We start from the raw sequence: 27996 nt of genomic DNA, 5'->3' as shown, positions 1-27996 counted from the left end.
GTTCCCTGTTAGACAGGAAGTCCCCTGTTGCTGAGTGTGTATTGCGCCGAAGTCCATATTTAGATAGGTACGCGAGGGCACACAAACACACACACACTCAATTTTCAAAAGTCTGAGAGTACAGCTAAAAGATAATTTCCTTATCGATTAATCGGAAGATAGTTTTTACATTTAATAGATAAAAAATTGACCTTACAAATTTGAGAAATGTATGAAAAAGCTCTTTACATTTTTTCAGAGACCTAAGTGATGTCTCAAATTGCTTCTTTTGTCAAACAGTTGAAAAAGACTTTTTATTCACAACGTGGCAAAAATCGTCAAATCTTTACATTTAAATTGAATCTTGAATCTTAAACTAAGAGGCTGGAATCAGCAAATGTTTTCATTTTCAGCCCCTGTTTTGAAGACAGAAATTGTTTTTCGGAGTTTAATCTTCCGTTTAAAATCCCGAAAACAAAATTCTCATAGGTCCAAACCCTTCCCCAGAAATAACCAACACCAATTTGCTAAAAATTATGGCCTCAAAAATGCTTTTTAATTTATCTTTCTATCGTCCAGGCACTCTTTGGCCCTCACAATGACGCACACAAACCTAATCTCCACCGTTTCTCCAGGCTGCGGCCAGGTCTCACCGGAGACATGCTTGAAAGAAGGCGTGTTTGTGTGTGTGGCAGAAGCAGCCTACACTCCCTCAGTGACCCTGGCAGCCTGAGGAACACTCAGCTGGTCTCCTGCCAGAGCCTCAGCACCCTTCCTTCACCAATCTATGTAATGGCCGTGCTAATGATGGTATAGCAGCCAGTACCTCAGAGAGCAGTAATTTAGACAATGCTAACACCATCACCACTGCAGTCGTTCCACGGCGATGATGCGCTCCTGATATCAGCCACTCAAGCATCCAGTGGTGTCTTTGTGTCGACATGACAATGGCAGATAATTAGACAAAGAGCATGTGCACACGCTCTTTCACTAACTTCAATGAGGAAAATAAACTTGGAAACCCTATCAGACAACACCGCTCCGGCCTTATTGTAAGTGTTTACTTTCTCAGCTGTTTCTCACGGCTGAGCAAGGCAGAGTATTGATTTTCCTTTTGAGAAAAAAATAATACTGAAGAAGAAAGGAACATAAATAAAAGCAAGAAAAACTAGAGAGTGTTATGGAGAAGAGGAGATTGGACGGCATAAAGGAAGAGACGAAATTGCCAAACATGAAAAGGCTTTTTTTTTAATGTTATTGGGAAACGGCGGTGAATAGAAGTCTGAACGAGGAGCTATTTTTACACCCACTGTTCATGCTAGCAAACATGTGTGGAGGGGTGAGTTTGATATGCATTGATTTCCCTGAATATTGAACAACACAAGTAGCGTCTAAGTCGCTCGAGCGCGGGCCCCCTGTTGCTGACCATCACACACACCCTATACCCAACATTGACGAATCCCACCGGGGTTTCCTGCTGCTCATCCATGTGCCATCAATCATTTTTTTTCCGCCCTGGAACTGAAAGTTTGTTTTTGTGTATTTGAGCAATTTTGTGCGTAAAGCTTCACTTGAGCGAATAAAAGACACGGCACAGCATGGTCCGATGGTGCTGGGATGTAGGCACATGGAGATGCAGAGCTTAACAATGAAGAGGCAGGAGGTCAAAGGTCGCGTTGTAGTCTCTGAATTGCCTTCAAACTTTTGAAACTTGTCTGGAAATTAGAAGTCTGGTGTTGGCTGAGTCTTTGTGGGCTGAATCTGAATCAGACGGACATGTTGTTTAATAAATAAAAAGTGTTCAGCTGATTAAACACAACCTACTCTTTAATCCTTTCCTTTGAGAAGTCGCTGTGGCATGAAGTTTGTCACGATAATGACCCCCGAGGTGTCCTGATCCGTTAAAAAATCACCCAGTCGCTGCGGAAAACTCCATTACATGTTGTGAAAATCATCACCTCCGTCTCCTCTATCACTTTCTTAAATCAAGACATCTCTCAGTGCTTTATCGCTTATTTAACCAGATAATGTTTTCTTAAATCAAACCGGCTTCTTCAAGCAAATACGTGAACATCTGCGCTGATTAAAAATAAAACCACGGATGCATCAGAGTGAGCAACTTAGACACACGCCGAGGTACGGCGGAGTTGTCCAAGTAGCTGCAGCTAATTTGATTGGGATACATTTTGACAGAAGATACACTTTTAATGAAGAGCCGTGTGGTGGGAGAAATTAGCCATTACCCTACAGAGCTGGCATAAAATGTTTATAAATGACAATGATGTTGGCACTGACTGTGAAGGAAGTGCAGAGCTCGGGGAGCACGGTGACGTTTAGGGCTGTCAGAGAGCAGGGCGCAGACTTTACCTCATCGAGGGAGGAAGGAGAGAGAGGAGGTGTACGAGGGGGCATGCAGGAGATTGCGGCGATGATGTGCATGAGGGAGGGAGACAGTGAACGACAGGGCGAGAGAGTTTAAAAGGCATGGCGTCTGTTGGCTGGCAGGATGGACGGAGGGAGAGAGGGAAGTATGCGACAGCAGAGCGTGACAAGTGCGGCAGAACAAACCGGTGGTGACTCATGGGCTCCTTCATTCACTGCTGTGATCAGATCCAGCAGGACAGCCCACCATATGGGATGGCACAACTTATTCATCCAATCACTTGGACTACATACAAGACCAGAGGAGGAGAGGGGATGGTGTGCGCGCCCGTGTGTGTGTGTGTGCGGAGGAGAAGGTGCCTGAAGGTTTCTGGAGGATGACAGTAAATGAAAGAGGAAGTGAGAAGAACAAGGCGACTAGGAGGAATGTAATTAATCCACTCAAAGCTCAATACTTTTGAACAAAAACAAAAGAGGCATAAATGTCACGGGGAACAAGACATGCTCGTTTGTTTGGAATTATAAAAAGTGATCAGTTAATTGCACCCCCTTTTTTGGCTCCCCTCTGGTGATCCTGTTACAGCTTAATTCACTGAATAATATCACATTTACATCAAACTCTTGTCCTAGAAACCCGACCAATTCTGCCTATAAAAACAACACAATTAAACGGGGGACTCTCAGATACTAAAATAAGCTGTTGTCTGCCTATACTCTCAGATTATTTGTTTATCCTCTTAAGAAAAAAAACCTCTGACTCGACATCCACATGACATATTGGAAAAAAAGACATTAAACAAATTATTAAATAAAAGCTTCTAAGCATTTAACGTTGTGATAATCACCCCCGTCTTTTTCCGGGCCTCCGTTAAATGCAGATTAAGGCTAAGCTCTGAGAGGTGAAGGGCCTGGCGAATCGAGCCCCAACACACCAAGCGCAGGAATAGAAACAGACATAATCTAAGCAGAGCCAGATATTTTTGTGAAGAAAAGAATGTTTCTGCGCGGTTGGCAAGAGGCGTCGTAAAGCCTTTTATAAGGTACCTAAACTACACTGTGCTTCACTGAAAGCAGAACCAATTTGCTTAACTTCCCAACACGCAGGGCCCCTCCGATAAAAGTGTCGGTCCTATGCTGCGGCTGGCAAAGATATTGTTATCCACTTTGTTCCTCTGCCACCTCGCCAGCTTACTCAATTTTTGCAAGACAGATAGCTATCGTGGTGGGGTAATTTGGGGATTAGGCTGGAGGTGTATTGTAATCGCATGCTTCTGGGGTAGCGAGACAGTCATTTCGGATATAGGGACGCTAGACTGTCCAAGATCAACCTTTTTGTCTTTTATTGACAACAATGGGTCTTGGAAATCCTCAGACTAACATCCAAATAAGGAATGTGGTTTTCAAAGTGCCAGCAAACATTCACGTCTTTACCCATCCAGCAAACAGTTATGTAAAAAGGCAGATAAGAAACATCTTCCAGAGTACGCAGCTGAATGTGCATTAAGAGAGCCGTCCTTTAAGGCTCTGCTAATTTATGTTTTTGTGGGTAATACTGCCAAAGACCAGGAGGAAACGATTATTACTGACATACTTTGGAATAAAATGGCAGTATATTCTCTTATAGCAAAGAGCAGGTCGTTTGAGCATGTGCAAAATCTTGTTGCATTACTTCTTAAACTGTAGCTGTGTCAGGATGCGTCATTAGTTGCCTGCGTGGACCGCTAAGGCCGAACTGTCATGAGACGGTCTGGTCTGCGGAAGATGTCCTGTTTGCGTCGCCAAGCAACAGGTAGCTAACTGGCTAACTAGCTCATATAACTAACGTCACTAAACTTAACCTACCGTGTTATCCATCCATCCATCCATTATCTATACCACTTGTCCTGTTCAAGGTCAAAGGGGGGCTGGAGCCTATTCCAGCTGTCATTGTGTGAGAGGCGGGGGTACACCCTGGACTGATCACCAGTCAATCACAGGGCGGACACATACAGGCAGACAACCTTTCAGGCTCACACCGACACCAACGGGCAATTTTAGAGTCACCAATGAACCTAACGAGCATGTCTTTGGACTGTGGGACGAAGGGGACCCAGGCATGCACGAGGATAACATGCAAACTCCACACAGAAAGGCCCACTTTGTCCGAACTGAGGTCTGAACTAGGAACCTTCTAGCTGTGAGGCAACAGCTCTAATTGCTGCACCACCGTGCAGCCTCTTAAATTATTATTTTAAAGATAGCTTTAAGTTTCAAGGCCCCTATTCTTTTTTTTTCACACTTGTATTGCTAGCTATTAGATTGATTTGAAACCAAAAAGTGTATTCCTCGGCCGCTTGAGAGGCCGCCTTCTCGTTTGAATTGGCCAGCTGTGAATCTCGGGATACACTGGGCCACGAAGGATGCACCTGCTGGATCCTTCAGCCATTCTCTGTTTTGCCTTAAAACACATGCAGCCCCTTGAATTGGGACACAGCTTGTAACTGATACACTGCAACACATCCTTCAACCTCCAGTTAACTGCCACAGCTAATTTGCAGCGATTCACTACAAAACGCTCCAAAATGAGGACATGATGAAAATATATGAGAGTTCTTTGGGGGAGTCAGAGGCTAGCATTATCTAAGGTACAGAAACACATTAGGCGTCCCGAGAGGTTGGTGACGGTGTTATCACATTGTCAGTGAGTCTTATTCACAGTCAATCATCGTTCCTCCTTGTTCCCGCTGCCCTTTGCCACAGGCTCTCTTCTATTCTTAGATCCTCCAAATGATCTACTTTTCACTTTTTTGTCCCCGTATTACAGGCAATTCAGGAGCAATTCACTTTGGCAGGTACAAGACCGCGCTTCAAAGAGGATATATGTATTGAACAATGAACGTAATGACATCTTGTATCTTGTCACTGTGAGTTGTCAAACTGAATGAAACGTCTTCTGCCAACTAGGTAGCTTGAAACATGTGTTTGCTCCACAGATCTAGCAGAAAGAGACCAACAAAACACCCTTATTAACCCGAGTTCACCAGTGTTGGTCCGCCTCCACAATCTTACCATTCAAAGTGCCTACAGAGTAATAATAATTACACATTTAAGTGGTATAATCTGCTTTCAGTGGCCAAAGAGACAAACCGGAATGTCCTTCATACAGCTGCTGCAATAATAACCAGAGAAATAAACAGAAAAGCTGCTCAAACCGCTCAAGTGTATGCATAGCTAAGGGCCTTGTAAATAAAGTAGAACACAAAACTGTTCAAACAAGGTTGTGGTGCTGGAATTTAAAATGAGAAAAAGTAAAGTTGGGAGCGGGAGTCGCAGTCGCCCGGGCAGAGCTCCATCTCAAGGCTAAAGACACATTAACAGTTTCTATATGTGCCCACCGCCTGAAGGCTCCCACTCTCCTCATTGTGCCTGTTGCCCTATCTGGGGCAGCAATATTTGATGAGGTTTGACAGAAGTAAAAGACCGTCCGCATCACAAAAAGAAGAGAGAAAAAAAATGGTCACATTCTGACTCCAGATAATAGATGTTGCCATTCTAAGCCCAATAATAGTGTCTATAATGAAATCAGTGGGGCAGAAAAGAGGCGCTCTTTCATTTCCTTATGCAGGGCCGTGCGATTTGTACATCCCATTATTCATCAGGTCCTGGCTGCTGATAACTGTCCCATTTGCATCTGAATCAAGAATGCCTTATAACCTCCCTCCCCAAAAGCACCACCCCCATGCAAATGAAGTGACCTAAAAAAGAGCAGGTACTGTATTTAGTTATTTGCGTGCAACCGTGACCTAGTCTGGAGGTTTGCAGAGTTGTTAATATACATTAAAATATTCTTTAATAAAAGGGGATCCTATGCTTCTTTACTTTCCTCATCATGTCAGTATCTGTACTGCTGCCCTTTCCCCCTCCTGGCATGCCCTACTTCTATAGACAAAGACAGGGCAAAGAGAGCATCGTAGAGAACGGTGAATAATCTCGGCCTTTTTCAAAGAACGCTCGTCGACTTCAGTACGCTCTGCTGTTCAAAGGCGCAACACTTTCCTATTTAAAATCTCTGCTGCAAGTCAGGAACATACTGTGTGATAGTTGTGATCAATCATAACTGCAGAAAAAAAAAAGATTGCACCGGCTCAAAATAATAAAAAAGATGCTATCCATAAAGTGGTGATCTGCTGAGGGATGAACTCCTCTGAGGAAAGTCTAGCTGTGCCAGACAGACTGTTCAAACCCCCCCCGGTAGACGGACAGATTAATGGAGTGTGCCTCCATATACAGTCGTCGTCTTAAAGCCGAGATGAAGTTGAGTGCAATCCTCAGCTGTCTCAACAGCACAGTACGGCAGCATATGGAGAGATGGTGTGTAAAGTGGTGAATCACAGGTGGCTTGTTTCAATGTGTTAACTGACACATACTAGACAATTCAACAATACTGTAAACCCGGCGTTACACAAGCAAAAAATCAACAAAAAGACACACAAACACACAAAAAGCAACCCAAACACACCAAATGCCAGAGGGCAAATGGGTAGAATAGAGGAGTGGGGGTCTTTTGTGCACACTGAGTTCAGGTCTTGGCCATTAAATAAGCTGGCACTGCAGAGGTGAGCTGCATTGACAATGATATATGGGAGAAACACAATCCATTGCTGTTATGAATTGGTTGGCTCTGGTGCGGACAATGCTTGCACAGGCGCGCGCACGGATACGCACACAACAGATACACAGACACTCGCGAGCAAGTGTGCAGACGCACACTAACAACACACACAATCAAGAGGCAGTGGTCGAGCCAATAGTATCTTCCTCTCTTCCAGACAAATTCAATTTTCATCCAGGACATATGTAAGCTGATTAAAAGAGCCAACAAAGACTGGAGAAATATGTCACATCCTTCAGGACTGGACACAATATTGAGTGCTGCTTTGGCAATGGGATGCCTCCTCTTTCGGAGTCTTTGCTCTTCTGTCTCGAGACATTTCTGCGTCACCTGATGCCATCAGACATTCCTTTTTCCTTTCTAATCTTCATGGCTCTCTCCTTCACTCCTGCCCTTGAAAAGGGGAACATATTACTAAAAGCATGCTATGAAAAGCACGTCATGAGGTATCTCTTTGTATTTTTGGCTGACCACCGGGGTCAGCCCGACACATGGGTCTGTATGCGACTGACTGAGTAACTGACTGACTGGCTAACTGAGTGACTGAGTGATTGACGGTACTTTCAGAGCCTTAGCCTTGGAGAGAGAGAGTTGTGACATGTGTGGGGCGGCTGTGGCTCAGTGGTAGAGTCGGTTTTCTTTCAATCGGAAGGTAGGAGGTTCGATCCCCAGCTCCCTCAGGACTGTCCTTGGGCAAGACACTGAACCCCAAATTGTAAAATGTGTAAATGTATAAATGTGATATCTGATTGACAGTTGGGCACTTTACGTAGCAGCCTCTGCCATCAGTGTGTGAATGGGTGAATGTGACATGTAGTGTAAAAGCAGCTTTGAGTGGTTGCAAAGACTATAAAAGCGCTATATAAGTACAGACCATTTACCATTTACCATTTACATCACAATGGTGGATCATGGAGCATATTGGACCTCCACTGATGCGACTCTCTGTCTATACGGCTCTGATACTTTGTTCGGGGAGTAGGCTCCTCTGCTGTTCTCACCTACATCCGCAGTGCGTACCTGCTTTCAAACACGTTGTCATCGGCCTCATGATGACAGTCCTTGTAACACATTGCCCACAAAAGCGCACATTGATCTGATGCGGTCAGCCACATACCAGGTTTTGACCTAGTCTTGTTTTGTATTTATTCGGGCGGCTGTGGCTCAGTGGTAGAGTCGGTCGCCCTTCAGTCGGAAGGTTGGTGGTTCGATCCCTGACTACTACAGCCACATGTCAAAGTGTCCTTGGGCAAGGCACTGAACCCCAAATTGTTCCCGGTGGCATAGCATAGGGTATAAATGTGCATAGATCTGATTGGAACTTAGGCCTTTGCCATCAGTATGTGACATGTAAGTTAAAAGCATCATGCAAAATGCAGTCCATTTACCATATTAAATCTGGGTGTATATTCTTTAGCATACACTAAAGTATATTATTTGACTGCTTAAGGAGCAACAAATGTGTTGTGTTATTATTATAATTAACAACTGGTTAATGGCATTGTACAGGGGCATTTCATGTCACACACCATCTACAAACAATGAAACAAAGAACAACCTGGTCTAACCGTCCTGCAGTTTTGAAATAACAAAGAAAAGAAGTCGTGCCAGCGTTGTTTTCCACCGTACACTTGTGGCCGGGGCGGAGCCTTGAGAGTCAAAAGTGTGTCACACAGACGCACACATGCCGATGCACCAGGGGCGTCACAATGTCTGTTTAGCCACTGCAAAATAATGTCATATCACCAGAAGATGTGTGAAGAACACTTCTGAATTATGAATGGAGGGAGGTTAATTATGGATGGAGGGAGGGCAGGAGTAATGCCTTAGACATTTCCCTGAAACACATGGTTGGATACATGGCTGAGGAGCCACTGCACACTCCTTGGCAAGTCGGAAGTCAGAGAGACTCCTTAATTAGCTCGTCGGCGGTGATAATAGTTGGTCTTTGTTGCGTGCGGATGTATTCAACCTCATTTCTGTTAAAGAACACTCTTCAAATGAGTGCATAAGATGAATGTGCTTAACTCAAGTTGACAAGGAAAACTGTGCTCTTGATGACAATAAAGCGGAAAGAATGATTATATGAAAAGCAATTATAGTCACAGCTCATCCTTATAGGGTGATGTGGAAAGTGATCGTCAAGACTGGCATAAAAGAAAGCCATGAAAGGAGAGAGTAAGGCATTGAAGTTGACTTCTGTCAAAACTTCCTTTTGGGGGAAAATATACCACTTTCATTATCTTTGTTTTTAAATGTACTTTTTGGCAGATGACACAAATATTTGACAGGTTTAATATTTGCCTTCTTCTCAGATCCTAAGTTTTAACTGTTTGATGCATTCAAGCGTTTGCGTTTATCTTGACAAATGATTCCTTCGCATGAGAGCTGCACCTGGAGCCGCGATGGGCTGAACGGGCTGTCAGCCACAAACAAAGACCGAACGGGGTCAAAGATTTTGGTTCGATAACAACGAATTAGGGGACGCACCCTGGGCTGGCGACCTCAAGAGAAGCAAATGGCTCAGAGTGGAACTAACGAGGGGCGTGCCTTCCGCCGCGTGAGAAGAAAAAGCGAGGCCATTGGGAAAGAGTGATGTTCCAGACACCCATGGAGACGTGTTTCAGGGGGCTTGTGACCCCTGTAGGTTTTTGTGGAGTTGGAGGAGGATTAGTCAAATGGCCTCACTGCGTTTGTGCCATAGTCATGACAACTCGACCCGTGCAGCTTGCAGTCATAATTGAACTTTTGGTGAAAACAGAAGATTCTCCTCAGTCACCCACCAGCTGAAGGCACCAACTATCCAACCCCCCCTCAGCTTCAAAAGAGAATAATGAAAGGATCTGAATTTCGGGCACGTCGATCACTCACCAAACTGAAAGATTTGTGTCCCATTTACTAAACTTGGTTGGCTGGTTTTACCGTTTTATTATAGGAATACTGTTGCTACAATAACCTATTCAATATCTGTCTTGCCAGCCGTAGCTCTCTCTGTCACCTCTGCATTTCTCCAGATCAAACCACAAGTCGAGACTTTGAAACTATGTGCCTTTATACAGAGAGATTACTACAGCCAAGAAGCAGACATATTATCTTAAGTTCATGGTGCTTCATTCAGCCGGTTTCTGCAGATCACTCCGATTCCAACACTCATGAATACAGTTGTAATCGTACAAGTGACTAATAACAGCAAAGAAGTTAAACCTCTCAGCTCGGTTCAAGGTTGAACGAAGATAAAGGAGGATAGAAAGATAAGGGAGCCGTTCCAACATTGTCATGTCTTCAGGAAGCTGAGTGGTGCCGCACAAGGCCCCGCCTGACGTCTGCCTGTTGCAGTCCTCAGCACTGAAGGCCTTGGGACATTCACATTGTGCATTCACCAGGCTCTACTGAAACATTCAAAGCTTTGCTTGCAAAGGGCCAAACTTTTGTTCCTTCACAAAAGGCCTGACCAGAGGTTCTCCCATAGATGGGAGCCCCGTTCAAAATCAGATTATTTCCAGTGAAATCCTCCTTTCTCCACCTGCCAGTTAACTATGTCAGTGCCATTGTGCCTTCCCTGAAAAAGCTCTCCATTTTGGCATAATGGAGGCTGGATGTGTATTATTGCTTTTACTGCCACTTATTCTTGGTAGGAAAGAGGCACACCCCACCCCCACACTCCTTCCTCTCCTTATATTTTTTTGAAGAAAAATCTGGGCCACATGCCCCAGAGGAACGCAAAGTGCTTTAATTCATTCGCACCTTTTCTCTCTGGCTGCCATCTCCAAGGCTTCTTTTTATGCCCAGAAGTGATTTGTTCAGGCTGGACCATCAAAGCAATTATGGTAGCGGCCTGCTTCTCTATTATGAGGAGAGATGACTGACAACACAGGGATGGTGCGGGGGTGGAAGGGCACTTGGCTTCAATTTATTTGATCTGAAAACATTTTTTTCTCATTCATTGGCATCCACTTATGCAACAAAACACAAACAAACCGGCGAGATTATCTCCTTGAGATTTTTTAACTGAACACATCTTGTCAAGTTCTCTCCGTAACATTTTTCAATTACCTCTCTCACCTTCTCGGGCACAGCAGTTGTGGGCCACAGTTAGCAATCTAATGCAGGCCGGAGAATGCCAGCTATGTAACGAAATACTGAGGGGCATGGCAGGCACTGATGTGTAGCAATTAATGTAATGGACATGAGAGAGAGCACAATCCATGGCCTAATGAGAATGTCTTATATTACAGTGCAAATGCACAGGGTCGCCAAGACTCCTATCATTACTGGGCTATAGGAAGATGGCTCACCACAAAAGGGGATAGTCCATAAATGGATAATGCGGAGAGAGCAGAGCATGGCGCCACTGAGCCGATGTTTCGTCCAAGAGTAATAATTCTGCCTGGAGTGACGCGGGGTCATTGGGATGGATGGAGACAGGATGTGAGTAAAAATAAAACATTTAAAGAAAACAGGGCATTAGGTTGAAGAAGGGGGTAGTGAGGAGCGGGTTGATGAGTAAGAAATTGGATTAATATAAGAGTAAAGAGGTAGAGGGGGCATGTGAGGAGAGTAATAGACTGAGAGGATGAGTGAGAGGAAGAGGGCGGGGAAAGGGGGACGAGAGAGCATAGTGTAAAGACAGCGATGGAGCAATATGACACATCGGCTAATCAGTCTGCTGTCTTTTTTCTTTCACAAGCTGTCATCGAAGCCATCAGGACCTTGTGCCTCTCTCCCTTCCTCTCATTGAATGATTTCCCTGTTCAATTATTCAAGGTTTATAAGCAGGGACCATCCATTCAGCTCGCAGCAGATCCAGTAAAATAATGGAGGGGCTGCTTCTTCAGCCATATTGACTGTCATAAAACTTTTACAATTGGCAAAAGAAAAATCAATTTCTCAGACGGACTGCTGCCACCCGCCGTAAACATGTTAACGGTGGGATCAGGAGTGAAGAAAAGAGCCTTAGCATGTAGCAGGCTTTAATAATGCAGACCATAAATGATTTTATATGCTCTCTTGCTAATCATAATGCATGCTGACTGAATATTTACAACAAGAGAATGCTATATTTAGCTAACACAGATGCTTAGACATGTACATGAGTGGGCCTATATAATCAGGCCTCCAGCTGGAGTCTGAGTGGAGTGAGATTTCCGCAGCATATCCGTGGCTTCAGTCTTCACGCTGACCTCGCTGTCTCCCTAAAAAGCCAAAAAACCTGCGCGAGTCCCGCTGCGACACAGAAATCAGGTCAACCGCTGGCCTGCCAAGGAACGCTAAGCTCCAGTAAACATTCCCACAAATCAACAGCACACACAATGACACCAAAACAACATGCACAAAAAAAAAGATCAAAAGTACGGACACACACTCCCGCTCTGACTTGTCAGAAATCTTACGGAACATCACAGCTCCCATCCGCCATAATCCGCCCCCGGGGCAACGGTGACCTGAGCCACTGGAAGAAACTCATCGAGAGTGGAGGGAAGAAAATAATAGTTGAGGTAATGCAGTGTGCAGTCTCATCCTTTACTTATGCCTTTAGGGTGGAGATGTTACAAACTCAGCAACCTCCACTGGCTTTCCACTAATGCCTGACCCCCGCTGTTCGGGTACTTCTGAGGCCTTCATCCTGCCTGCCATTAACTCAGCTCGGTTTGCATACAGCTCGCCTGCACACAGACACAGAAACACATGCATACATATAGTGTACAAACATAAATCACACACAATTATATCTCTGCATGCAGTATACTGTTGAGTCAGACATAATTATGCATGCACGCACCACGCTCGCATCAACACACATGCCAAATCACAAATCTCTACCCTTTGCCATCGTGCTGCTTCTTCCTCATCCACTGGAGGCAGAGGGTCTGAACCGTGGCAAAGTGTCTATTTTTAAACTTGACATATTAGTCATCTCTTAGGGGAGTAACATTGTCGTTTATGGAATACATGAATACCAAGCTGTTGTGTTATCTTCTTGTTTACGCCCCCCCCCTCTCCTTCTTAACAGAGTGTAACTGTTTTGGATGGATTCATATAAACTCACAGATGCAGGCGGGTAGGATCCCTGTCTCTGTAAGAGCACGGATGCCAATCAGCTCCAGCTGAACAGGGAGTTTGCAAGATCCTCACAGCGTTTTGGGCATGTGGTGGAATGTGTAGAGTTGTTACTGATTTCTGTCGTCTTCAGAGGACGATAGAGGGATAGAAATGCTCTCAGGTACACAAGAAAAAAAAGTCATTTGGTTTTCCTGTCCCTCCTATAATCTTGGGGGAAAAGTGTTAAAGTTCTCCAGCTTTGTTGAATTCCCCTCAGCCCACCGTTTAAGTCACTGTGTCCTTTAGATCAGCTCGCAAATCTCGTTTCATATCTCGCCTCAGCTTACCTAAGATTTACCCTTGAAACTGTTCATCAAAATTGCTGATTAAGGCAAATAATTTCTTACACTTTAAAGTGGTCATCTCAAAGATCTCAGTTTCGCTCTCTTTGGCGGCACCTGTGGCGATAAACGGTAATTGCAGGAGCACACTTCCCAGATATCCACACAGTGTCATGTGTGACGTCCACGGTTGGCTCTGGTTGTAACTCTTGATTTTCCTCGCTGACGGTCACTTTCCTTTTTAGACTGTTTGCCTTCATCTGAGCGTCGAGTTTGTTGTTTCTTTGGATTTTCACTTATTGTTGAAGTTGTATCTGTAGTCATCGATCTTTTCTTTGTTTGTTCAGCCATAGTAGATTACAGTTTACTCGCAACACTTGCAGAGACCGGAAAAGCAGCCGCTTAGCTCCGCCTACCCTCTCTGGCAGACCAACCACTGCTGACTGATGGAAAACGTGTCACTAACTGGGCACTGTTTGTGATTTTTTTCTGCTTAAGTCGCCATTGAGAACCAATCCATAATACTGCAAATGCAAAGGCTTTCATCAGTGGGCCACAGGCTCAATCACCATTGTGTTACCTCATTCGGCGATAGATAGAGACTTAACAGACATTTATTTAAATGAAAATCTTTGAGATAATTACTTTAAAGGTGAGCACCATGTGAACAGGAAACTTAAGTTAACCATTGTAAAGTAATAATAATCCCTCAGCAGGTTTCAGCTTGGCATTCTGTGTACCACTTTAGAACAAGAGTGGACCAAAGGTCCTCTGGCAGACCTCTAGACAGAGATATTGGCTTCCAGAGCTAATGATCTCAAATTGTACACTTGTGGGTAATTAAGCATCGCTGTTCTCTTAGTAGCTTACAACAGCAAAATATGTCATTGTGAAAATAAACAACAATTACACTCACACTCATTACGCTCTAATTGCATCATCCTATGCACCAATCACTAGAAAGGGGACATCTTATTAAAAGCTTAAAGAAACCAGCCTGTAAAGCCACTGCAAAATAAAACACCATATAACCTAAAAATTGATTCAGGTAAAAATAGGAGGTTATGCGATCACTATGCATTGAACAGAGCATGCATTTAAAACCCACATGGGTATTTGGTGGTGAACTACAACATCAACGTGTTGCATGCACTTAATGTAGCTGAGAGTGCTGCTGAAGCTGGGGAAAACCCGAACAGGCAAGGGAGTAATTTGACCCCACTCAAATCCTTCCATCAGGCACTAACCAAATAGAAGTCAAAAGAACGAATGAAGAAAGACAAAGAGATAAAAGGGATGAAAAATAGAGAAGCGGCTAAACCACTGGGATTAGCGCTAAGTAACTAAATGGGCCATATCACTTTTCCATTACCAGAGAGGAATAGCTTTTTCAACTGCTGGAATCTAAATAAAAAAGGTGAACTCTGTCCTCCCCTCTGTCTTTTGTTCATTGGCGTGTAAATGCTGCACAGCCTCGTAGCCTTCCGTTTCTGACTTCCCTGTATGAGCAAATGGGGATACGCCATCATATCCTTGAGGCCCATCAATAAATAAACCTGACGCAAATAAACAGATAAATAAATAAATGCGAAGAGCCTCGCAAATGGGCATCAGTCAGCATTAGTGATGGAACCATGTCAAGCACAATCATGCCTGACTGGAGGGGGAGTGCCTGAGTGGAGGGAGCATTCGTCCTGATTGCACGCCCAGTGTGTGTGTGTGTGTGTGTGTGTGAGGCTTTTCTGCTTTTTACCTTCATTTAACCCTCTCCCCTCTTTAACTCTCTGGCGCTATCGCTATCGATACATCTTTCCATCAGTGCACAATACGCCCACTCACGCCATTTCATTCAATTGCATGCCCTCGGTCTTCTACTTTCTCCCTGCCACGCTTGCACCTCTTTCCATCACGACCCATATGAGATCACAACTTCCATTTCTTTCAACCCTCGATTATGTCAACTGAGATAAAAGTCTCTTTTACCTCCTAAACGGTGTTGTCATCTGTCTCCCTCTCGTTGTGACTGACTGCCGTATTAATTTTAAATTTAATTTTCTCTTTTGTAGACTGAATTTATCCTTGAGCATGAATTACGAAGAGGGCAGTGCTCTCTCGACAAGCAGCGCCAACTGGATGTTTTTACAGATGCAACACTGACCGTCAGGAGGAAGAGTACAGATTTCCTCAAGGCCCAAAACTTTTATCTGTTAACCAACACACACTTACAATTAGGCTTTTTGTTTTTTTTGTTACTTAGAGAATTAAATAGATGCTTAACTGCATATTCAGTTAACAAAACACCTGGGCTGTAAAAGTTTGCAGATGCTGCAAGGGGTGTGTGAGGCTAACTGCCGTTATTAAAATTGCAAAACGTTCTGGTCCTCAATGTTAATTGAAGGGTGTGCACACTAATGCAAGTTTTCTTATTAGTATTCATAGTTTTAAAACTAATGAACCATTTACCTTTATTTTCTGGCATAAGATCTTCAAATGAGGCAGAAAAAAGTCAGTCGGGCTCTAAAGAAAATATGCAGGCGGAAAGAAGTTGGAGATTTCTGCTACATTTGGGCGTTCCGTTGGGCGGCTGTGGCTCGGTGGTAGAGATAGTCATGTCTCAATTGGAAGGTTCGTGGTTCGATCCCTGATTGCTACAGTCACATGTCCTTGAGGAAGACATTGAACCCCAAATTGCTCCTCAATAGATACTCAATGGAGATTGGCACTTAGGCCTTTGCCATCAGTGTGTGAGTGGGAGTGTGAAAGGGTGAATGTGACATGTATTGTTAAAGCACTTGTGTGTAGAGTTTGTTTAGCACTGACTGTTGTTATGGGACTCCTGGTGTTATGGGACTCACGCTGTTCACAGTAAATTCTGACACGCTCGTTTTAAGGAGGCGTAGTATAGCCATGGTAACAGCAGCGCCATTTTGGTTAAAAGTGGAAGTTTTTTGACTGTGCCAAAGGAAGGTGTAGATGTGTGTGTGTGTGTGTGTGTGAATAAACGGCTACTGAGGTGTGCAGCCAAAAAAGAGAAGTTTACTGGTTTACTTGTTAATCCCAGCGACTCCTACACTGAATTGTAAAATGTGAATGTGCAAAAAGTTAAATCAAAAAGTTCAACCAATCTAAAGAAGTGTTGCAAACATGGAGGTTCTATCAGAGTGCATGAATGAGTGGGAAGCGGTTGAATACGAGTGGGTTTGAAGGCTGTTTTCATTGAGTCGCATTATAAGTTTTGATGGGATTTAATATCCGCACTGAAAGAACTGTCTGGCTTAAAATATGAATGGGTAATGAAAACTTGAAAAAATGTGGACATTCATTTGAGAGGGAATTTAAATATGGAAAGCCTTGTATATTTTGAAAATGCCTGAATGTCCTCAGTGAGCTGAATGTTTCATCGTTTGAGCGGCGTCTCTGTGTTGGAAAATGTGGTACTAGTTAAGTTATGTAGTTAGTTGTTCTTGAAGTATACAGATCCTGCTCAATGGTATACATCAAAGGGAATGAGGTAAAATGTCAATCAGTTTTTCCCCCTCAAAACTTTATATTGGGAGTTCAACTTTATTCAACTCCAGGAAAAAAAAATATGACTTAAGCACCTCTAAAAACATCTGTTTACCAGAGATGTGGACTTGAGACTTGGTGACTTGGACTTGAGTCGACTCGAGTCACTGTTTTGATGACTTGCGACTTGACAAAAAATAAATGACTTGAGACTCGACTTGGGTTGAGGCATGATGACTCGGATGACTTGCGTTTTCATAAGTTTGAATGTTAGCTGTTAAATATAAAATGATAAAATTCAATGTTGCCATGTTTCTAACTCTCAAGTATGTACGCAGAGCAAACGGGGAATCATGATTGGACGACTCAAAAAGCTCCCCGCTATGTGATTGTCGTGATTGGAAAAACTGGCTCTCAGTCAAACTCCTCGCTATGGCAACATGCAACATCAAAGCCCCCAAAGAGAAGCCTCATCAGTCGTACTCGTTACTACTCAATACCAGACCTCTCTCAGAACAGACCATCATCATGGCTGCGTCTGTGCCAAGATAATACAGATACAATTCATTGTCATACTTTTTGAACAGGTTATATAAATTGGCCAATAATATCATTATTAGACGGGCGACTAATACCTTATCTTTTCTCTTTATAAAGGCCGGATACTACAGGTAACAGTGCTGTATGATGGGGGGAAACGTTTTTCTTTATCTCTGTTATCATAATCACCCATCACCCAGTCCACCTTCCTTTCCTGTACCTCCCTATTACAGACACCATGCTCGGCTAATGTATAAGTAAATATTAATTCCACATCATTGTGGTTGACAGACTGTAGATAGCGGTTGGCACTTCGAATACAAACATCCCACTGGACATTATATCTTATAATTCAATAATAGCGGCACCATATTAAGGAGGTAAAAAAAACACAGCAGAGTATGACAGCAGAGGAAGAAGTATGTGATTCTGGCACCGCTTCTTATTGTCAGTGGAACACATAACCATACACGATGGCATCCTATTCCACCGCACATTATTTGTTCTCCAGCCGATCATCACTTGGCCCCGCTGTATGCCTAATGAGCGATAAATAAGGTTTAATTCAACTGACACAAGTTGCCCATCCTTCAGCACTAAGGATGATGGCTTGGGCGAGATTCCATTGGAATTATATGAGGGCAATTTTTCAGACGGTGGGATGGTCCGACTGTCTCCCCTATATTTGGCTTTCACAGGCATTCCTGTGGCGTTGAGCTCTGCAAGTTTATAGGTCTATTAGGAATTCATCAAACAATGAACCATATCAATCTTATTGTGTGAATGTGCCCTGGGTGAAAAATAAGATGAAACCTTCCATTATGGGGCCTCCAAAGCATATTTGCCCTCCAAAATTGATCCACTATTGACAATTTACACTTAGGGTGACCTTTCATAACTGCCCACATACTTGAAAGCCAATATTGTTTGGAGAGTGAGCAAGAAAAAAAAACACAGCCCACTGCAAACGCTTTGGGATATTATTGAATATGATAAGTTAGTAGACATTTGCTCCCTGCGGTCGTTCGTAGATAGTCCACTAGGCGGGAGGCCTGAGTACTTTCTACATCGATGAGGCCCTGTGCCAGTAAAGTAAGACAATATTGTACATAAGTGTTGAGAGCTCTGAGTCCATTATAACACTAGGTGATTAATTGTGCTTAAAAAAAAAGAAAGTATTGCCCCAGGGAGCAAGGCGCCACATGATCAGTCTTCTCAGACAGGGAGTTGTAAAAGGGCACAATGGCATCAAAAGGGCATGCAGACAGCCCCCTGTTGATACCCCGTACTCAAGTAGATAACTTCAGTATAATTTAAACTGCAAAGGGTTTAGGGGGCACTTAGCAGCGGGGGCAGGGGCTGGAGACCCCTGGTGTCCACTCAGAGAGACTACCTTTTATTAAGATTTGATTTATCCTCTCAAAATGGCTCCATGTCACACTTCACTTACTTTACGTCCTCTCTTGGCAGAGTCAAGCAACGGATCAGTTATGCGCCAAGGGTACTCAAATGGTACATAAAATCTTCATCTATATTTCCATGATGGGTTTTCTGCTGTGGATGAAAAACGAGCAGGTCCAGAAAAAGGCTCTGTGGGTCAATGGGACGGACAAAGGCTTTGTCTATGCCCTAGGAAGTCAAATCTTAAATGGAGTGGCTGCCCATGCCTCACTTCCTCCCCATCTGCGTTTCCCTTTGGCTGTTGATAAATATCCTTATCTATGAGAAGCAGGTGATAGATTTCAAGCAGCACGTCTCTACAGAGCTCTACTCTCATCTACTCTATTGATATCTCACATCTACTAAGCCATCCGAGCTATAGCAAGAGGCACCGACACCCTCTGGGTCTCCTCGCCCCAAATCATGTTAGCTCCACTTCCTGTAGGATCGCCTCTAGGGCCGCCCCAATGAATAACATCTATCAACTGAAGTGCAAAGCCAGGAGCTTGTGGAGGCAAAGGGGCCTCAGCCCTCAACTCGGAGACACCCTACAGCAACAGTCCCTATCTGATAATGTGACACAGGCTTGAACGTGTGTGTGTGTGTATGTGAAACAGTACAGCAGAACAACTGCTGGAGAGGATGAGAGACAACAAGAGGGAGATAAAGCGACGGGTACAACATATGTGTGAGCAAATTAATTGCTAGGGGAATTACGATCACTATCACTTCCTGTGATGTAATTTAAGAAAGAAATGTGTGATTTTCCCCAGATTAGGAGAAAGATGAGAAATAGCCGCCTGGTCGAACACATTGTGGTTGTCGGCATCAGGGTGATGTGGTTAGCAAACAGACATGTACAGTGTAAGTATTCATCGATCATTTATGTCGCAATTAAGTCTGAGGGTTTAAAAGCACAAGGGGGAAATTCATCCTCTTTGGCCAGCATCTCATTCTTCTGTCTTTTCATTTGCCTCTTCACAGATTCATCCCCTTTCCTCCTTTAAACTTTCATGAGAGAAAATAGGTAATTTAATCTTCATTAAACATACAGGGGGCCCCACTCTCTGACCTGCACAGCTGAATTAACGGCGAGGCTTCGGGGGATTAGATAGTTGGGCTGAAATTCCGTAACCCTGACAAGCATTATATCACCGCATCTCTGTTTTAATGGGCAGGAGATGATCCCTCCCTGTTCAATGTCAAATAAGTCTTTAAGAGGCTTACTATATAGAACACGGGAGGGAACTTTTGATGGACTGAACTGTGAAGGTGAAACGAGAGAGAGCGGGGCCAGGTATAGGAAAGGAGACAGGCCCTGGTTTGGGATTGTAATGACGTTGAAAAAGGCAGCAAATAAACAAGATTGGCTCTGTTCTCTTTGAAATCTGATTGATGTGTCTTTTGGGATGCCCCCCAGTACGAAAGGCCTACTGAGTCTGTGGCTTTCATCCCTGACCATAAATCGATGAGCCAGGATGTATGAGAGGCTCCTGTTCTCTACCCACCAATCTCCTGCCATATACCCAGGTAACTGTCTCTCCAGAAAGGGAGGGTCGGAAAATGAGAGGGATTTCTATCATCTTTTACACACTGCGAAAAAACAGTTTAATATACAGCATTATACCAATCGGATCCAACAAGAAGACGCACTTTCTAACTTATCTCCCTGGAATGAGACTAAATCCACAACAAAAATGTTTTTTTTCTGGTCTCCATCAATCCACTTTGTGTGTGTTGAATTAGGACTGGCTGGTGTAATTGCATAACACATGAGTATGGCCTCTCGGGTTAGGTTTTCCATCTTGCACAAAGTGGAGACAAGGAAATAGGAAATGCTTCTGGAATTGGGTGTAATTGTGACTGGCGGCTCCAAGAATTGTGTTCAGCCTGACACTTGAGGTAGTCTGGTGGAGTGTAGTTTAGCCTGGAGGACGGCAAAAAAAAAAAAAAAAAAAGCCTCTACAAGCTGGGTTTAAATGAACTCCTTTTGACGTAAGCGAAGGTTCTTGTGCGACTCTGAGAGACTCTCTCCGGAACATGCTGCTCGTTTGAGGATGACAGGAGGTTAATCAAGCTTTAAAGCATGAGATTACAACAGACATGACAAGCAGGAGTGAATAGATTTGGCACACAGTCTGATACAACTGCTCAGAAAAACCTCCTCTACCAGTAAATTCTGAGATGCCGTCAGTCCCCGGCTCAGAGAGAAAGCAAATATGTACACAAACATTAATGCTGCTGTACTGACCCAAAAATTACAACATCACTCCACTGACTAAAATGTTGACAGTTCCCACAGTGCACAAAGAAGCAACAACCCAAAGACGGCGTTGGAAGATGTCTTTTGTCACCAAATCGTCCGTCGCTGGGGAACTTAATTGTTTCTTTTTTACAGAGAATACTTTTCCCTCAAACTGTGCGCAAACATTTCTGTGTCCCACTCATGAGATGAGACAAATTCCCCCAATGCTCTACGGCAGCTGAGCTCATTTCCAGATTCCATTTGTAAAAAATCCATGGAGCCAGCATGTCAAAAGGATTTTCCCCTCTCATCACCTCTGAGTAGAGAATCCATGCAGCTGTTTATCAAACCACAGTCCGGGTTCCATATCAATAAACAGGGAGTCGTCGGTGCATAATGCATTCTGGTAGCATCGCGGCGGTGCGCTGAGAAGGGTCCGGTGCACGGTGCCGCCAAGGAGGGAGAGCGAGAATGGGAAAATAGGTCACAGAAATACAGAATATTCAATTCAATATGAAAAATATTCATAAAGAAAGACAGAAGATATTATATTTTACAATAACCCCATGACATTTCATATAGTGCCTCTGTAGAAAACCACTTTCATCAGTCCATCAGGGTCTAGCTTGCATTGAGTCACAGGAGCAGAGGTTAGGTTTCCCTCTGCCCTGCCATTTCCCCAAAGCAGGGTGTATCCTACCAGCATGTTCCTGGTCTAGGTCTCCACCCATGACCTACTTTTTTCAGTCCCTACACAGGGTTCATGACCATAGGTGAGGGTTAGCTTGGAGCTTTACCTTCAGGTTTAGCCCCATTTATACCAGTGTTGAAACCACAGTGATCTGTACCTGAATCTCAAGCCCCAAGCTACTCTCTTGAACAGAGCTAGAGATACTTTAACTTCACTTGGTAGCTCCCAACCAAAAGGGGGCATCATATCATTTTCTGTGGACAATAGCCACATGCTAATTCTCTTTCAGCCCACTGTACAGCTGCTGCAAACTTTCACGATCACACCAGAAGGCACTGATGGATTAAGCAAACAGGACGTGATCGTCTGCAAAGAGAACTCCACTATATCTCAATTCAGCCACCCCTTATGAATCCCCACAGGAAACAACAAATAGAATTGGTGAGAGGGTACAGACTTGGAAGTATTCTACTCCTACCTTGCAGCTGCAAAGCTGTTTGACTACATCAGCAACCTCCACCAGAAAATGAACAAAGCTTCCTTCGGTTGTTAGAACCTTGCTACCTCAAGCGTTGGGCTCCTACCCATCAATCCAACGAATAAATTCCTCCCCTGCAGAACTATGGTCTTGATGGTGGCGCCTCTTTTTAGGACCCACCTGGAATACTCGAGGGTCTAAGATTCCAAACAGCTGCTTGCCACAGGGTCTTTCTCAGCACTCATTTTCATTGAGAACTTGAACATAGCAGTTGTTTTCTGCTTATTCATGAGTATTACCACAAACATCCAGCGACTGTCACTCTTCGTGTCCACCCTGGACAGCTGTGGAAAAGCCGTCCAGACAAACCTTGGATGCTAGCAAACGCTTCTCCCAACCAAAAGAGGAATAGACCGTGTCCTTAAAGACAGCTTTCTTAGTCAGATATCAGTTTGCCAAGGACCTCTCCCCGACTTGACTCAAAAAATACTTCAAAAGCTTTCTGTTAATTAAATATTGAAGCATTTTTCACAAGTTTTTTTAGAAAGTGTCAGAAGTGTTTGTTAACTTACACAGCAAAAACACTTTCGGGAGATGTTACCTTCCAAGAAAATAAAAAAAACATCACACTACACAAACTGTTAACATACACTGTCCATGAACACACCAGCATGATGTGAAACACTGGGACATTCACCCAAAACAAATGAAACATAGAGCGAGACAGGGACTGTTGCAACACACAGACGACCCAACATATTAGGTTCAAAGGCCATTCATGTTTAAATTGCTGCTTGTAACATAAAAGGCACGGATCCTTCAAGCAGGGATATGTGGGGTGCTTTTCCACATCAGTGTGACATTTACCAAACATATAGGGAAAAACAAAGGTAATTCACAAAACCATTATAAGTGGCCAAAGCATGAAGGTCTGCAGACCTCTGAAGCAGAACACTTCTGATGCACAGCCAAAAGACAGAAGGTGACATGCTGTGACAGCATAAGTAACAGGAAGAGCATGACAGTTAGATGATAACTGGAGCTGTTCTACATAACAGAAATCATGCTGAGTGAAGCGAAATATTTCCTTCAAGTACTGTGACGGCTTTTCGGGTTGTAATTGTCTTACAATATTAAACATTTAGGTTCGAGGGGCCAATGTAAGGGCAACTTCAATACCAGTGTACTGTCCTGCATTTGATTTGAAAGGTATTCAGTGTAAGATTTACCTCTTGTCACTCAGTACAAGCATTAATCAGTCCCTCCAGGATTTCACATTCTCTGCGATTGTTATGGCATAATATGCCTGATTTCACAGCAGCTTTTTTTTTTTTTAAAGTTGTAATAAAAGTGTTTAAGGATTTTTTTTGTATAACACACACAAGCTGTTTGTCTTCAGACATCACTTTTGGTTGATTTCAGTGTCAGGACTCCAAATACTGTGTGTACAAATTGAATGACACTGAATTATTAATAGAGTGAAAGATGCCTTATGATGCTTATGTAACATTGCAGACCTCAGGGGGTTAATATTTTGAGTATCATAGAAGCGTTTGGTGACGTAAACGACTTTACACACGAGAGGAAATAAGATGATTGGTCAAATTTGTGGAATCGTGGCGGCAATTAGCCAACATTGCAAGTCAAGAAAAGTTGTGGCATTTGGTTGAATTTGCAACTTCCTGGAGGGACTGATTAATGTCCATTGCAGTCTCTTCAGTCTGTAGTATTCTTTTCTACTTCCGCACGTTATAACATGATCCTGCCCTGAACTGCCAATGTATAACTAGTTATAAAATATGCGGCATTGTTTAAGACTTCAGACACCTACATAATTTGATGTTACCTCCACTGGCGTTGACATATAGTCCGCCTCTAACAAGTTGTTCTTAGTCTAATAAACGTTGTTCCCTCATTTTGTCTGTGAGTCCTAATGGCCATAAAGTGGACATAAAGTGCACCAATGGACTCTTCTTTTGTATTGTGTACAGTAAATATACATACAGAAGGGACTAGCTGCATTTCTTGAGATCTCACCTAGACATTACTAAAGCCTTACTCATGCATGTCGGTAATTAGTTATTGATGTGCTATTGCAAAATGTAACTCCAAATGAAAACAGCAGTGCTCAGTGTGTGTGTGTGTGTGTGTGTTTCGATTTCATACATGTTGCATTTTGAAACATGTTTCTGATGAAATTACTGTAGCTTTCACGATTCTCTGTAACTCACGACTCTAAGTTCAATATAATTATGCAAAAGTAGTTTTGATTTGTTTGAAAACAGCAGGTTTTTTTAACTTATTGGGGTCAGTAAAGTTTGTGTAAATCGACTTTCATCTAAAGTTATAATGCTGTTTTTTTTTTACATTCTGTAAATCTTACACATTACACCTTTCCAACGTTTTACTCTCTGCAAAGTCAAATGCAATAACTCAGCGCAGTACTCTGCGTGTTGTAGACCAGCTCAGCTTGAGTGTACTGACAGGAAGGACGTGTGAGTTTTGCATCCAGGAGAAGTGCGGGGTGGTGCTGGGTCTGGGTTAAAAAGGTAGTTAAAAACCACACACCTAGAGTTCTGTTACCATAGTTAGCACCCGGCCACCGAGAGCCTGGACTGGAGGGGCTTTGATCACCTGTAATAATGTTGGTGATAGAAAAAATAAAAAGTAAAGAAAAAAAAAAGATGGAGAAAAGGGAAGAGAAGAAGGAATCAAAGATGACATATCTTAGATATTTGGCAGAAATCAACCACCACGACACCGACAGACCCGGGCTCCAACACAGAAATATAGAATGAACAAGGTGCAGGTGAAGAATGGAGCTGGTTATGTGTATCGATGAGCAGCATTATAGGTGTTGAAATAAGAGCAAAGAAGTGAAGTATGGGAGTATCTTTGCTTGTTGTGTTGAAAACACTATCCAAACAATTTGAAGGTACGATATAAATTTGTACTCATAGTTGATTTTTCTAGATACACATGCACCGATTATGGAGCTGAAGATGACTGATGGTGGTGAGAGATCAGACTCACTGAGCCGCACATACAACATCACAGTGCGTACAGGCGTATACTTTTTGTTAACGTGTGTCTGTAAGGCAAAAAAATGTTTAAATCTAACCCTTAACTTTACAAGATCTCCAAAAAGTGACTTGACAAAAAAACTGCCTTGAAAATCTGCTGCTTTCTTCGTACAATCTAGTCAGATTCTCCCCCCTTTTTTCTCACCATGATCGCCAAAGTAAAGACGGCAGCACCTGTGGCTCTTCTGCAGAACTCTGCCTTGAATATCAATTGACCCTGGCACCCCCACTAGGTGGTACTCCCCTGGGCACGGGCCATTTATCATGGTCGAAGTGAATATGTTAACACCAGAATTACACTAAATCAGCTTCGGCCTGCAACTGCAGCCTGCACAGCTACATTATAATAAGTGCTTTATGAAAGGCTAAGGGACAATAAATCGCTAATGACCTGCACCGAGCCACACGTGTGCTTGTTTCTATGACACCTCTCTCTATACGTGCATATGTTGCTATGCTCGATCGTGGTTTATGTGCGCCGTGCTTCCAGGAAACAAATCTAAAGGACACATACACAATCCTCACAAGCTAATTATATACAAAGTGTAGAGCGGCGCTTCATTTGTACGATAGACAGGAGCCAATTACGTTGCATGTAAACAATTCACTTGAAGCAGAAGATGTATATTCTTTTCTGCAGACGTGAGACTGACAGAGAGAAGAAAATATATAACATTAAGACTGTTTTTACCGTTTCGCGGTGTCCGTTTTCGCCGGTCGCGGAAGGCTGCTCCGGACTGTAGAGCTTCCATTAGGCTATCCATCACACCGGTTTCATCTCCCTCTGTAAGAGAACAGACACAAAGGCAAAGATGTTTACAGAGCATACCTTAACACAGCAGGATGGTATAGAGACACATATATACAACATGTACAAGTACACATAAACAAACACACACTTGTACACGGTGGTGTCAAGGTCTAATTCTAGGTGGAAGCTATAGATGACCTCTAGCTAAATGAGCAGCCTTACATCACACGTATAAACATGCCTTTCATACACCAGTGTGTGTGAGCGTTGAGACAGAGGCCTGTCACTCATATTTGTCTTTTTTTTGTCAGTAAATAGCAAGGGAGGAGGAAAATACACTTAGAGCTTAGCAAATAATACAGGCAGAGGAGCCTCAGGATGAAAGCATCCACTGATGGTCATTGACAGATATTCTTTCTGTGGCTAACGCAGGGGAGCTAAGTGCTCTTTACAAAGATTTAGTGTGGAGCCGCTCAATACCCGGGCGCTCTATCATTGTTCAGTCAATGACACCGGGACCGGCCTTCGAAAAACATTCCCCCCCTGCCCGTCGTTTGCAGCTGCAGCGAGGATCCATGAAAGTAGAGATCTGAAGGTAGTTGGCATTACTGGAGAGACAGGTAAGAGACAGTTAAAGTGCCACGAGGCCAACAGCGTGACAAGTTGTGCCTACAGTCTGCACAGGCAGCAAACTGCTCAATGGAAAGAGGGTTCAAAAATAAGCTTAGGTTCCTTATCTGGGTCATCTATCTTTACGCCCCGATACTAATGAGTCAGAGGGGCACCCTTTTCATCATTCTGGTCCAGAAAAGACATTATTTTAAAGCAGGATCATTAGTGTGACTTATTGTAGAGCCGGCGACTTGGCTATCAATTCTTTAGCATACATGAGTGAACTAGCTCTTCCTTAATGTTTACCATCAGGGCGCAGGTATCTTGTTCCTCGACTGTGCTTACAGCAACAGCTGAAGGGAAACATCCTAAAATAAGTGGAGACTACTGCTACTTTCAGCACACAGCACTTCTCCAGACACTGGGGTGATCTATCTTTTGTTACTCGCAAAGAGACACGACAGTAAGGCAAATTGAATTTATGAACAAAACACGCTGACAATGAAGGCAACACGACTAATTTAAGGAAATGGAAAATATATTGCCGTTACCAGAGAGAGCCACGGCTGCACATGTTTTTCCCTCCTCCCCCAGCAACCACCACCGAACCTGCAGTCATTCATGCACGTAAAAGGCGACAGCGCAACCAAGAATAGTAACATGTCTTATGCTAATTTTAAAGAAAAAGCAACTCTTCACTTGTACTCAAACTAATTTTGTTCTCTATCTCATTCCTTCTCTTTCTTCCTCAAGTCCTTCCCAAGGGCTACTTTGAAATCAAAGTATCTGTTCTGGCTGTGTGCTGTGCTTAAAAGCAATCCCGATTAAATCAAGCTTAATTAGACCAGCTTTATCAGAACAAAACCAAAGCCGAGCCAAGTAGTGCTTATCTCAAATTGCAGCACTACACCTCCGATAGCGAGCTCATTGGTTTAAAAGGGGGGAGCATGGGTTTTGTCTGCCGCGGACCCAAAGAACAATATGGAGAACAACTCGCAGCTACTATAACTGTATCAACTCCCAGGATCTTTAGCTACTCCTTCATTTTATGTAGGCTAGCAAGGACACGATGTGAGGCTGACAGACGGTAGAAAGTGTTAAGTGGCAGGTAAACATTTATCTACAACCACCTTGGCACAAGAAACTTTTTGACAGCTCCTTCTTCACTGCCTTCTTCATGGAGACCTAGACATCACAGGGGGCACCTGACACTTTGATCAATTTGTCCTACTTCTAGCTTAACTGTAGCACAATTCA

The 27996-nt window shown here is 43.4% G+C and overlaps 1 protein-coding gene across 1 annotated transcript in view; it reads right to left on the bottom strand.

Moving 5' to 3' along the window:
• diaph2 (diaphanous-related formin 2) overlaps positions 1–27996 on the bottom strand; it is a 411814-nt gene that overhangs the window by 22900 nt on the left and 360918 nt on the right. The window contains exons 27-28 of the mRNA XM_069669466.1: positions 26068–26160; positions 24862–24927 (exon numbers count right to left, since the gene is read on the bottom strand). Of these exons, the coding sequence (XP_069525567.1) occupies positions 24862–24927; positions 26068–26160 (159 nt within the window). The remainder of the gene's footprint in view (positions 1–24861; positions 24928–26067; positions 26161–27996) is intronic.

The sequence above is a fragment of the Semicossyphus pulcher genome, unplaced genomic scaffold (assembly GCF_022749685.1).
Source record: "Semicossyphus pulcher isolate SPU_LCO1_2020_fin unplaced genomic scaffold, fSemPul1.0.p SCAF_2, whole genome shotgun sequence".
Taxonomy (NCBI): Eukaryota; Metazoa; Chordata; class Actinopteri; order Labriformes; family Labridae; genus Semicossyphus; species Semicossyphus pulcher.
The sequence above is the reverse complement of the archived record's forward strand: the minus strand, read 5'-3'. Positions and strand labels throughout refer to the sequence as shown.